The 15,888-nt window shown below is 41.1% G+C and overlaps 1 protein-coding gene across 1 annotated transcript; it reads right to left on the bottom strand.

The window, feature by feature from the left end:
- Positions 1-1,490: 1,490 nt before the first annotated feature.
- On the bottom strand, positions 1,491-15,523 carry LOC308169398 (elongation factor 1-alpha-like; the record flags this gene model as incomplete). Its single annotated transcript, XM_080544081.1, has 7 exons — positions 1,491-1,612; positions 1,732-1,966; positions 2,938-3,194; positions 12,174-12,324; positions 12,443-12,739; positions 13,555-13,734; positions 15,368-15,523. The coding sequence occupies 7 exons, from the start codon at positions 15,521-15,523 to the stop codon at positions 1,491-1,493; spliced, it is 1,398 nt and encodes a 465-aa protein (XP_080400207.1).
- Positions 15,524-15,888: the final 365 nt, after the last annotated feature.

The following is a 15,888-nucleotide window of genomic DNA, read 5'->3' as shown; positions in this document are numbered from 1 at the left end:
AATGTTGCCGGGGGGGTATCAAATCATACTCTCGCCTAGAGCCGGCCTTGGGTGTGAGAGACGCCACTGAAGTCTTCCCAAGGTAAAATAGACACTTAAACAGTTACAGCACCTCCAGGCAGAGCCCAGGTGCAGTCCACCCATGCAGCCAAGGGAGAACCCAGCCCATCTAAGGCCCAGTCCACCCATGCAGCCAAGGGAGAACCCAGCCCATGTAAGGCCCAGTCCTCTCACGCAGCCGGCCAGCCTATCAGGGAGGTTGTCTCATCCAGCCCTCCTATCAGTGAGGTTCCATCTGCTAGCCAGCCTATGAGGAGGGCTGCAGCTCGAAACAGGAAGAGAAGGACATGTTGTTTTTGAACCAGGAAGCTATTTACTTTATTGACCAACAGAAATAGTTTTGCGGCCAACAGCCACGTTGGGTTACAAGCCTCATATGACATGAAGTGATTTTTTAAAATGTTTCCACTTTAACCTTCCCGTGGGCCATGTGACACCATAATAATAAAGGACCCCAATTGAAATAAGCCAGTGGCTTTCTTGGGTTTTTATCCTGTTAGTTGACCTTGTATGTAATATGTACTTTCATGTACCTACTTCTGCAAATCTTCTAATAAAGTTTTCAATCAATCAATCAATAAACTGCAAAGAGGAACAATAAACAACAACAATGTCACGTGTGTGTGTGTGAGATGACAGACACGGGGTAGACCTCCAGACAGGTTGTAGATTGACAGATAGGGAGTAGACCACTCACCTAATATGGGCCAAGTTGAACTCATGATGTACTAAGCTATGATATTATGAAGTACCCTAGGACCTGTAAGTACCAGTCACCTAATTATGGCCTGACATACATAGGCTACTATGCTATGATGATAATATACACTATGCGTAAATACGAAAATGTATTGTGGATTAACCTTCCCCAGTTAATGACCATGTTGTATAGTTTATGTCAAGCATTTCACTACTTATAATGTGCTTACACTATATTTATTCTATGCAAGCCTAGCATAGTATACCATAGTATAATCAGGTAAAGCGGTCATGAGAAGATGAGTTTTAAAGTGCCATATTAGCATTAGCCTTAGCTTTTAGCCAAAATGGTAAAACATTTCAAAGGCCTGTTTTTTGAGGTATCTGGAAATGCTTCAACATGGTAACACATTGTAGTGCCAAGATGCATTGATTAATCAGATATGGGAGGTATATGTTTTCAATATATTTATAGAGTATGTTAACAGTGCTCAGTAGGTCCCCCTCCCCCCCATGAAGTTCACCCCCCAGTCATTGTCATTGTATAATTAGACACCATGCTTACTCCAACACATTTTTAAAGCTTTATTGTAGATGTTTTCATTGATACTAATCTGACTACAGTGGTCCAGACTTAATGCAAAAAATCTGGAATACATGTTTTTATTAATCATAGACTTTTGTTTTTAAACAAATGTTTAATTTGTAAAAACATGTTTCTCTGGTTTCTCTCATTTGCCTTTAGCCTTCATTGCAGCTTTGGTCGTTTTGCCGTCTGTGACGACTGCCTTTACGACATCCTTGATGATACCAACGGCCACGGTCTGCTTCATGTCTCGCACAGCAAAGCGGCCTGAAAAATAGAGAAGAGGATAATCCGTTCGTTACTTTGATTGTAGAGTATGGACAATTACTTCAAGCCTATGTATAAAACCCATGGAGAAATCCCAGTGAAGGGGCGGAGTTACTCACCCAGGGGAGGGAACTCTGAGAAGGGTTCGACAACCATTGGTTTGGAAGGTACAATCACAACCATGGCTGCGTCTCCCGACTTCACCATTTTAGGGTTCTCTTCCATTACGTTCCCTGAACGACGGTCAATCTTCTGAACAAGCTCAGAGAATTTGCAAGCAATGTGAGCTGTGTGGCAGTCCAGCACAGGGGTGTATCCGGCATGGATCTGGCCAGGATGGTTCAGGATCACAACCTTCGAAAAGGGAGCAGACATTAAAAGACATTACAAATGGATATGTGTGAGTTTTGAAGAGAACACAGCACTCAGGTTGTACTTGTTTTTTCCTTCTTTTTTTTCTTTTTTTTAATTGCGTGACAAAATGTCATTATGAATGACGTGATCCTTTTACCAGCAGAACATTAATTAGATAAGGCTGAGAGTGGGGGAACTCTTCGACAACTTCTGTACATTCCCGCCACAACTGCTGTGGTGTGTGTCAGAATATACACTACTGCAGATCTGCTGTGGTCCTCCTCATACCTTGTTCAACCCAAGTGTACACAAGGCCTAATTAGTTTGAATGTCGTTCGTATCAGCGTTCACTGAAGCATCCTTCACTAATGGTGACAGATGACAAGCTACAGTGGAATGAGAACACCTCCTTGGTTTAGCCCAGGAGATGAGGCCAACAGGCTGAACAAACTCTTTAAGAAGAGTCTACTGAATCGACGATCGCCACCCCACCTCAACGTTTGATGACGTGCTGCCTTTTACTGTTTGTGTGTTCTTTGTTGTGTTTTCATTTTGTTGGTGTAGTTAGTATGTACTGGCTGGTGCAATCAAATGCCCCCTTTGGGGATTAATAAAGTAATATCTTATCTTATCCTATCCTTTCTCATGGGTTGGATTTGTTCTTGATAAATTAACAGTATATAAGTCATATTCCTCAAAAATCAATGGGTACATATAATTAATTGAAATGACCACTGAACAGCCGAACAAATCCCATCTTGCCTTTAAGCAGCAGTTCTAAGCTTAGTTCGGAATTGACCCCAACCCTGGTGCACGAGTCTATCATTTTCTTTTTATAAAAAGATACAAATGTCTACAAATCAACATAAAGTGGAAGAGGTAATTGTGAAGGTCAATTTGAGTTCAGTCATGGAGACATGGATTCACTCTTTCAAGACAAACAGGCCACGACACGTAAACCAATCACCGACCTGAGCATAGAAAGATTTGGCTCCCTGCGGAGGCGAGTTTTTGCTGTCTCCTGCAACATTTCCACGCCTGATTTCTTTAACAGAGATGTTTTTCACACTGAAGCCGACGTTGTCGCCGGGGCATGCCTCTGTGAGGCTCTCGTGATGCATCTCCACCGACTTGACCTCTGTGGTGATCATGGTCGGCGCGAAGGTCACTATCATTCCAGGCTTCAGGATGCCCGTTTCCACTCTGCCCACAGGTACTGTTCCGATGCCTTGAGCGAGAGAAGAAGAGAAGAGTCAAATGTCAAAACTCTATAACACTCTACAACAAGCTACAACACTCTACAACAAGCTACAGCACTCTACAACACTCTACAACACTCTACAACAAGCTACAGCACTCTACAGCACTCTCCAACAAGCTACAACACTACAACACTCTACAACACTACAGCACTCTCCAACAATCTGCAACAAGCTACAACACCCTACAACAAGCTACAACACTCTACAACACTCTACAACACTGTACAACACTCTACAACACTCTACAACACTCTACAACAAGCTACAACACTCTACAACACTCTACAACACTCTACAACACTCTGCAACAAGCTACAACACTCTACAACACTCTACAACACTCTACAACACTCTACAACACTCTGAAACAAGCTACAACACTCTACAACACTCTACAACACTCTGCAACAAGCTACAACACTACAACACTCTCCATCAATCTGCAACAAGCTACAACACTCTACAACAAGCTACAACACTCTACAACACTCTACACCACTCTACAACACTCTACAACACTACAACACTCTACAACACTCTACAACACTCTACAACACTCTACAACACTCTGCAACACTCTACAACACTCTACAACAAGCTACAACACTCTACAACACTCTACAACACTCTACAGCACTCTGCAACACTCTACAACACTCTACAACACTCTACAACACTCTACAACACTCTGCAACAAGCTACAACATTCTACAACACTCTGCAACACTCTACAACACTCTACAACACTCTACAACACTCTGCAACACTCTACAACACTCTACAGCACTCTACAACAAGCTACAACACTCTACAACACTCTACAACAAGCTACAACACTCTACAACAACTCTGCAACAAGCTACAACACTCTACAACACTCTACAACACTCTGCAACACTCTGCAACACTCTACAACACTCTACAACACTACAGCACTCTACACCACTCTACAACACTCTACAACACTCTACAACACTCTACAACACTCTGCAACACTCTACAACACTCTACAACACTACAGCACTCTACACCACTCTACAACACTCTACAACACTCTACAACACTGTACAACACTCTGCAACAAGCTACAACATTCTACAACAAGCTACAACACTCTACAACACTCTACAACACTACAGCACTCTACACCACTCTACAACACTCTACAACACTCTACAACACTCTACAACACTCTGCAACAAGCTACAACATTCTACAACAAGCTACAACACTCTACAACACTCTACAACACTCTGCAACACTCTACAACACTCTACAACACTCTGCAACACTCTACAACACTCTACAGCACTCTACAACAAGCTACAACACTCTACAACACTCTACAACACTCTGCAACACTCTGCAACACTCTACAACACTCTACAACACTCTACAACAAGCTACAACACTCTACAACACTCTACAACACTCTACAACACTCTACAACACTGTACAACACTCTACAACACTCTACAACAAGCTACAACACTCTGCAATAAGCTACAACACTCTACAACACTCTACAACACTCTACAACACTCTACAACACTCTACAACACTCTACAACAAGCTACAACACTCTGCAATAAGCTACAACACTCTACAACAAGCTACAGCACTCTCCAACAAGCTACAACAAGCTACAACACTCTACAACACTCTACAACACTCTACAACACTCTACAGCACTCTACAACACTCTACAACACTCTACAACACTCTACAACACTCTGCAACACTCTGCAACACTCTACAACAAGCTACAACACTCTACAACACTCTACAACAAGCTACAACACTCTGCAATAAGCTACAACACTCTACAACAAGCTACAGCACTCTCCAACAAGCTACAACAAGCTACAACACTCTACAACACTCTACAACACTCTACAGCACTCTACAGCACTCTACAACACTCTACAACACTCTACAACACTCTGCAACACTCTGCAACACTCTACAACAAGCTACAACACTCTACAACACTCTGCAACAAGCTACAACACTCTACAACACTCTACAACACTCTACAACAAGCTACAACAAGCTACAACACTCTACAGCACTCTACAACACTCTACAACACTCTGCAACAAGCTACAACAAGCTACAACACTCTACAGCACTCTACAACACTCTGCAACACTCTGCAACAAGCTACAACACTCTACAACACTCTACAACACTCTACAACACTCTACAACACTCTGCAACACTCTACAACACTCTACAACACCCTACAACACTCTGCAACACTCTACAACACTCTACAACACTACAGTACTCTGCAACACTCTACAACACTCTACAACACTCTGCAACAAGCTACAACACTCTACAACACTCTGCAACACTCTACAACACTCTACAACACTCTGCAACACTCTACAACACTCTGCAACACTCTACAACACTCTACAACACTCTACAACACTCTACAACACTCTACAACACTCTACAGCACTCTACAACACTCTACAGCACTCTACAACACTCTACAACAAGCTACAACACTCTACAACACTCTACAACAAGCTACAACACTCTACAGCACTCTGCAACACTCTACAACACTCTACAACACTCTACAACACTCTGCAACAAGCTACAACACTCTACAACACTCTACAACACTCTACAACACTCTGCAACACGCTACAGCACTCTACAACACTCTGCAACACTCTACAACAAGCTACAACACTCTACAACACTCTACAACACTCTACAACACTCTACAACAAGCTACAACACTCTACAACACTCTACAACACTCTACAACAAGCTACAACACTCTACAACACTCTACAACACTCTACAACAAGCTACAACACTCTACAACACTCTGCAACACTCTACAACAAGCTACAACACTCTACAACACTCTACAACACTCTACAACAAGCTACAACACTCTACAACACTCTACAACACTCTACAACACTCTACAACACTCTACAACACTCTGCAACACTCTACAGCACTCTACAACACTCTGCAACACTCTACAACACTCTACAACACTCTACAACACTCTACAACACTCTACAACACTCTACAACAAGCTACAATACTCTGCAACACTCTACAACACTCTACAACAAGCTACAACACTGTACAACACTCTGCAACACTCTACAACACTCTACAACACTCTACAACAAGCTACAACACTCTACAACACTCTACAACACTCTACAACACTCTACAACACTCTGCAACACTCTACAACACTCTGCAACACTCTACAACACTCTACAACACTCTACAACACTCTACAACAAGCTACAACACTCTACAACACTCTGCAACACTCTGCAACACTCTACAACACTCTACAACAAGCTACAACACTCTACAACACTCTACAACACTCTGCAACACTCTGCAACACTCTACAACAAGCTACAACACTCTACAACACTCTACAACACTCTACAACAAGCTACAACACTCTACAACACTCTACAACACTCTACAACACTCTACAACACTCTACAACAAGCTACAACACTCTACAACACTCTACAACACTCTACAACACTCTACAACAAGCTACAACACTCTACAACAAGCTACAACACTCTGCAACACTCTACAACACTCTACAACACTCTACAACACTCTGCAACACTCTACACCACTCTACAACACTCTACAACACTCTACAACACTACAGCACTCTACAACAAGCTACAACACTCTACAACACTCTACAACACTCTGCAACACTCTGCAACAAGCTACAACACTCTACAACACTCTACAACACTCTACAACACTCTACAACACTCTACAACAAGCTACAACACTCTACAACACTCTACAACACTCTACAACACTCTGCAACACCCTACAACACTCTGCAACACTCTGCAACAAGCTACAACACTCTACAACACTCTGCAACACTCTACAACACTCTTCAGCACTCTACAACACTCTACAACACTCTACAACAAGCTACAACACTCTACAACACTCTACAACACTCTACAGCACTCTACAACACTCTACAACACTCTACAACAAGCTACAACACTCTACAACACTCTACAACACTCTACAACAAGCTACAACACTCTACAACAAGCTACAACACTCTACAACACTCTACAACACTCTACAACACTCTACAACAAGCTACAACACTGTACAACACTCTGCAACACTCTACAACACTCTACAACACTCTACAACAAGCTACAACACTCTACAACACTCTACAACACTCTACAACAAGCTACAACACTCTACAACAAGCTACAACACTCTACAACACTCTACAACACTCTACAACACTCTACAACACTCTACAACAAGCTACAACACTGTACAACACTCTACAACACTCTACAACACTCTACAACAAGCTACAACACTGTACAACACTCTGCAACACTCTACAACAAGCTACAACACTCTACAACACTCTACAACACTCTACAACACTCTACAACACTCTGCAACACTCTACAACACTCTACAACACTCTGCAACACTCTACAACACTCTACAACACTCTACAACACTCTACAACATTCTACAACACTCTGCAACACTCTACAACACTCTACAACAAGCTACAACACTCTACAACACTCTGCAACACTCTGCAACACTCTACAACACTCTACAACAAGCTACAACACTCTACAACACTCTACAACACTCTGCAACACTCTGCAACACTCTACAACAAGCTACAACACTCTACAACACTCTACAACACTCTACAACACTCTACAACAAGCTACAACACTCTACAACACTCTACAACACTCTACAACACTCTACAACAAGCTACAACACTCTACAATACTCTACAACACTCTACAACACTCTACAACAAGCTACAACACTCTACAACACTCTACAACACTCTGCAACACTCTACACCACTCTACAACACTCTACAACACTCTACAACACTACAGCACTCTACAACAAGCTACAACACTCTACAACACTCTACAACACTCTGCAACACTCTGCAACAAGCTACAACACTCTACAACACTCTACAACACTCTACAACACTCTACAACACTCTACAACAAGCTACAACACTCTACAACACTCTACAACACTCTACAACACTCTGCAACACCCTACAACACTCTGCAACACTCTGCAACAAGCTACAACACTCTACAATACTCTGCAACACTCTACAACACTCTACAGCACTCTACAACACTCTACAACACTCTACAACACTCTACAACAAGCTACAACACTCTACAACACTCTACAACACTCTACAACACTCTACAGCACTCTACAACACTCTACAACACTCTACAACAAGCTACAACACTCTACAACACTCTACAACACTCTACAACAAGCTACAACACTCTACAACAAGCTACAACACTCTACAACACTCTACAACACTCTACAACACTCTACAACACTCTACAACAAGCTACAACACTCTACAACACTCTACAGCACTCTACAACACTCTACAACACTCTACAACACTCTACAACACTCTACAACACTCTGCAACACTCTACAACACTCTGCAACACTCTGCAACAAGCTACAACACTCTACAACACTCTACAACACTCTACAACACTCTGCAACACTCTACAACACTCTACAACACTCTACAACACTCTACAACACTCTACAACACTCTACAACACTCTGCAACACTCTACAACACTCTACAACACTCTACAACACTCTGCAACACTCTACAACACTCTACAACACTCTACAACACTCTACAACACTCTACAACACTCTGCAACAAGCTACAACACTCTACAACACTCTACAACACTCTACAACACTCTGCAACACTCTGCAACACTCTACAACACTCTACAACACTACAGCACTCTACAACACTCTACAACACTCTACAACACTACAGCACTCTACAACACTCTACAACACTCTACAACACTCTACAACACTCTACAACACTCTACAGCACTCTGCAACACTCTACAACACTCTACAACACTCTACAACACTCTGCAACAAGCTACAACATTCTACAACACTCTGCAACACTCTACAACACTCTACAACACTCTACAACAAGCTACAACACTCTACAACAAGCTACAACACTCTACAACACTCTACAACACTCTACAACACTCTACAACACTCTACAACAAGCTACAACACTGTACAACACTCTACAACACTCTACAACACTCTACAACAAGCTACAACACTGTACAACACTCTGCAACACTCTACAACAAGCTACAACACTCTACAACACTCTACAACACTCTACAACACTCTACAACACTCTGCAACACTCTACAACACTCTACAACACTCTGCAACACTCTACAACACTCTACAACACTCTACAACACTCTACAACATTCTACAACACTCTGCAACACTCTACAACACTCTACAACAAGCTACAACACTCTACAACACTCTGCAACACTCTGCAACACTCTACAACACTCTACAACAAGCTACAACACTCTACAACACTCTACAACACTCTGCAACACTCTGCAACACTCTACAACAAGCTACAACACTCTACAACACTCTACAACACTCTACAACACTCTACAACAAGCTACAACACTCTACAACACTCTACAACACTCTACAACACTCTACAACACTCTACAACAAGCTACAACACTCTACAATACTCTACAACACTCTACAACACTCTACAACAAGCTACAACACTCTACAACACTCTACAACACTCTGCAACACTCTACACCACTCTACAACACTCTACAACACTCTACAACACTACAGCACTCTACAACAAGCTACAACACTCTACAACACTCTACAACACTCTGCAACACTCTGCAACAAGCTACAACACTCTACAACACTCTACAACACTCTACAACACTCTACAACACTCTACAACAAGCTACAACACTCTACAACACTCTACAACACTCTACAACACTCTGCAACACCCTACAACACTCTGCAACACTCTGCAACAAGCTACAACACTCTACAACACTCTGCAACACTCTACAACACTCTACAGCACTCTACAACACTCTACAACACTCTACAACACTCTACAACAAGCTACAACACTCTACAACACTCTACAACACTCTACAACACTCTACAGCACTCTACAACACTCTACAACACTCTACAACAAGCTACAACACTCTACAACACTCTACAACACTCTACAACAAGCTACAACACTCTACAACAAGCTACAACACTCTACAACACTCTACAACACTCTACAACACTCTACAACACTCTACAACAAGCTACAACACTCTACAACACTCTACAGCACTCTACAACACTCTACAACACTCTACAACACTCTACAACACTCTACAACACTCTGCAACACTCTACAACACTCTGCAACACTCTGCAACAAGCTACAACACTCTACAACACTCTACAACACTCTACAACACTCTGCAACACTCTACAACACTCTACAACACTCTACAACACTCTACAACACTCTACAACACTCTACAACACTCTACAACACTCTGCAACACTCTACAACACTCTACAACACTCTACAACACTCTGCAACACTCTACAACACTCTACAACACTCTACAACACTCTACAACACTCTACAACACTCTGCAACAAGCTACAACACTCTACAACACTCTACAACACTCTACAACACTCTGCAACACTCTGCAACACTCTACAACACTCTACAACACTACAGCACTCTACAACACTCTACAACACTCTACAACACTACAGCACTCTACAACACTCTACAACACTCTACAACACTCTACAACACTCTACAACACTCTACAACACTCTACAGCACTCTGCAACACTCTACAACACTCTACAACACTCTACAACACTCTGCAACAAGCTACAACATTCTACAACACTCTGCAACACTCTACAACACTCTACAACACTCTACAACACTCTGCAACACTCTACAACACTCTACAGCACTCTACAACAAGCTACAACACTCTACAACAACTCTGCAACAAGCTACAACACTCTACAACACTCTACAACACTCTGCAACACTCTACAACACTCTACAACACTCTACAACACTCTGCAACACTCTACAACACTCTACAACACTACAGCACTCTACACCACTCTACACCACTCTACAACACTCTGCAACACTCTACAACACTCTACAACACTACAGCACTCTACACCACTCTACAACACTCTACAACACTCTACAACACTGTACAACACTCTGCAACAAGCTACAACATTCTACAACAAGCTACAACACTCTACAACACTCTACAACACTACAGCACTCTACACCACTCTACAACACTCTACAACACTCTACAACACTCTACAACACTCTGCAACAAGCTACAACATTCTACAACAAGCTACAACACTCTACAACACTCTACAACACTCTGCAACACTCTACAACACTCTACAACAAGCTACAACACTCTACAACACTCTACAACACTCTACAACACTCTGCAACAAGCTACAACACTCTACAACAAGCTACAACACTCTACAACACTCTACAACACTCTACAACACTCTACACCACTCTACACCACTCTACAACACTCTACAACAAGCTACAACACTCTACAACACTCTACAACACTCTACAACCCGATGCTCAGAGTTGATCTTGATCAAGTCAAAAAGAACAACTCTTGGCCCTGTTCTTTCTCAGGATGACATCAAAACCCAACTATGTAAATAGTTGCTATAGTAAGCATTCTATCTTTCTGTAGATTTGTATAATTTCTTAATCTCTCATTGCGCCCTACCCCAACATAATACTTAATAAGACAACATGAGTTCAGACAAGCTGTGAAGGGAGAAGTATGTGGGTTATAGATATAGATATAACCCACATCATTCTCCCTATTGTATCCAATCAGTTTGTCAGGCATTGTGTGAGCAACAGTGAGACCATTCAATCTGTTTCATACCTCCAATCTTGTACACATCTTGTAGGGGAAGTCGCAGTGGCTTAGAAAGTGGACGTTCAGGTGGGGTGATATTATCAATAGCATTCACAAGGCTCTTCCCCGTCAGAGGTTTGTCCTTTGACGTAACACTCCACCCTTTGTACCATGGCATCTGCAAAATATTGCATCATTAACTGCATCCTTCTCTGACACACAAAAGCACCCTCGATTGGGTGGGGGGGGGGGGGGGGGAATCAAATTAAATATATTATTTTTTTATATGATCTCACCTTCTCACTAGTCTCGATCATGTTGTCTCCGTGCCAGCCGCTTATAGGTACAAAAGGAACAATAGCTGGATTAAAGCCAATCTTCTTCAGGTACCCGCTGACCTCCTTCTTAATTTCCTCAAAGCGCTTTTCACAGTACGGGGGTGTGGTGTTGTCCATCTTGTTCACACACACTATGAGTTGCTTGACACCGAGTGTGTACGCCAGCAAGGCGTGCTCACGAGTCTGGCCGTTCTTTGAGATTCCTGCCTCAAATTCACCTGTCCCCGCAGCTACAATCAGCACCCCACAGTCAGCCTAGGTGGGAATGATAAGGTGTTCATTAGTTTATTGGTGAAGATACATGTTTATATATATAGTTTATTGGTGTACCACTTTTATTTACCTGCACAATATGTAATACATTTATTACATAATAAGGCAAACGTTATTACATTTTGCGTTCAGCCAATTTATTACATAATGTGCAGGTTATTACATAATGCGGTGTTATTACATATTGAAAGTGACTTTTTATTACATTTGGGGATTTTATTACATAACGAGGCTTAACACCCCTTATTATCAGAACATTACAATAAGTGATTATACATAAAAGTTACTTTGCATTGTAACACGAAGCAGAACGTGTTTATTGTTAACAAGAAGTCATCAATAGTTTTGAAATTATTTGATTAAAAAATGCCAGGAGGCTCCAACTTTAACATAGTAATTATATACATCAAATAGTCGTGTAGGACTGTAAAATAAAGTGTTACCGAAAAGCAATAATGAGGCAATAATATAACACATTATATGGGCATCATTCATATCAACAGTTGAAATGAATGATGCCCAATACACAGCAATAATTATAACAGTAAATCATATAAAATAGTCAAATGTAAGTTAAATGAGTTAAAACTGTTAAATGATCATGATAATTAATGTGGACTATCATCAAAATGCCTCCAATTTACCATGTTTACCTACAGCTCCTATCATTATCCATGCAGTTAAGTCGTCTGATGCGCTTATGAAGCATGAAGACATATCGGTAAGCAGGAGGTCTAAAGATAGGCCGCCTCTGACTACACTTTAATGTAAGACATATAACGAGACACCATGCTCACCTGAGAGGTACCAGTAATCATGTTTTTGATGAAGTCTCTATGGCCCGGGGCGTCAATGATGGTGGCATAGAATTTTTCTGTTTCAAACTTCCAGAGGGCGATGTCGATAGTGATGCCTCGCTCACGCTCTGCTTTCAGCTTGTCCATCACCCAGGCATACTTGAAAGAGCCTTTTCCCGACTGCAACAACAGAAGGTGTGAAGGGTTTTAGATAGTGCTCTCTCCCTATCAGTGGTGTTTATAACCCCGACATGTTGCTGCCTGGGACCCCTCTGTCAAGAACGCTCAAATGCTTTCCAGTGGAACCAAAGTGAAACAAAACACATCACCCAGGTACCGTTTGTAAAGTCGATTAATTACAGCCCTGTTTCCCCCAGATTTACTACAATTAAACATCTGTGTTATCCTTTTCAGTAGATTTAATTTATGAATCTGAATCTCAAGTTAACATATCTAAATATTTACTTTAAATGTTAAATCTTTATTTCAAAATATATATTCAACAAAAATATGATGTATAACAAATTATATCAAAATGTTTGATCCAAAATAAATATTTAGCAAACAATCAAAAAAATATTGATATGCTATATCTGGACTGCAAATTATATATTTGATTTAAAAATCTTAATTATGGATTACAGAAATACATATTTAGCTAATTAACACATATTTAGACTAAATCTTAAATCTAGGGATCTTAAATGAAATATTTAATTTAAATCTAAGTCTGAGATTTGCAATGTATTATTTCTTAGTAAATAAATGCAAATTATACGCAATATGACAAAATTCAGATGTTAGCTCCAATCTGTAAAATTAGTAACTAGTCGTAGTTATAAAGGACAAACAGTACGATTGGCGGGTAATAAAGTGATGAAATGTAATCATGGAAAACTCGTATAGGTAAGTAACAAGACAGGAGGACTACGTCAGGAGACTGAGTCATTACTTATACGTTATGTATCGCTGTCCGGTGCTGAAAATGTATGCGTCTGCCAGTCTATCAAATGATGTGGTGCTGAAATTGCGGGTGGTATGCTCAAATGGACACATGTTTATTGGTCTTCAATGTCTCATTCCTTTAGCCGAACGTTGTTTAATGTTTCATGTAGGTAATAGGCTGTTAGTTGGCTGCAATGTATTCACTTGTTCAGTAAAGTGAAATAAATCCACCTCCCCATTTATTCGAAGCAACATCATTGCTCCAATGGATCTTTTTAGAATAATAAAAGCAGCCCATAACCTAAGCATGCACAATGAGGCACATTACCATGGCACGCGCTCTCTCCCAAGTCGGACAGAACGTTTAGCGTGGTGCGTATTTACGCGTATTAACGCCAAATAATACAGTCCGCCCACAAAATAATATCTTTCTAGAGGTTGTTTAATTGTGTAATATACTATCTATAGTTATACGGTTTTTAGCTGGTATTTATAAACTCTCAAATGATACTTACTTTGAGACCGAATAGCTGACGTATGAGATTGAGATGGAGGGCGAGGCCTATAGAGAAACTCCCGTGGTGTGACTGCCACGTTACTGTAACACATCCCGTCCCGACTATCTCATTGAAATAGTTTACCAAGCTCAACAATCCAGCTAAAATAGCTATATTTAGGCTACTCATCTCATACTGAGCTTCGAATACAAGATCCCTGCTACTTTGCCTCCAGAAAGCGTATTGATATTTTCCTTGTCATGTTATTCTTTAGTTATGATGCAATCACAGGGTTTTGGGGGATGTGCGCCCCACCTATAGGTCCAATAGGCACGATTCGCCACTGATGGATAACATGAATAGTATCCTACCTCTGAAGCTTCCTTTTCAAACTTCTCAATTGTCCTCTTATCGATTCCTCCCATTTTATAAATCAAGTGTCCGGTGGTTGTAGATTTCCCAGAATCGACATGGCCGATGACCACAAGGTTGATATGGATCTTCTTATCTGTTTTCGGCTTATCCATTTTTCTATGAGATGGAGGAAAATCATACTTTATTGTAAATTATTGTGCACTACCTTATGCATGGAGCACATCTAATTACCAGTTCAAGCTATAATGTGTGAGAACCACTATCCTAAACAAATTCATTATATTATTTGTAGTCCTATCATTTATTTCCAATCCCACTTACTGTTGGTGCACAGGACCTTCCTCAGAATCTCAAACCAGGTAAAAAAAAGAGTGTGTGGTATGCAGGACTGTGGTTATGAAGACTTGGCTCAAAGATGTGTTAGCCAATGACAAGGCCTCTTTAGGAAGGGTGTTGTCAGAATACCAGTTTTCTGCAACCAGAAAAACGACACCTACCAAATGCCTCAATGTCTGTC

The sequence above is a fragment of the Nansenia antarctica genome, assembly GCF_963989245.1.
Source record: "Nansenia antarctica genome assembly, chromosome: 13".
NCBI lineage: Eukaryota > Metazoa > Chordata > Actinopteri > Argentiniformes > Microstomatidae > Nansenia > Nansenia antarctica.
The sequence above is the reverse complement of the archived record's forward strand: the minus strand, read 5'-3'. Positions and strand labels throughout refer to the sequence as shown.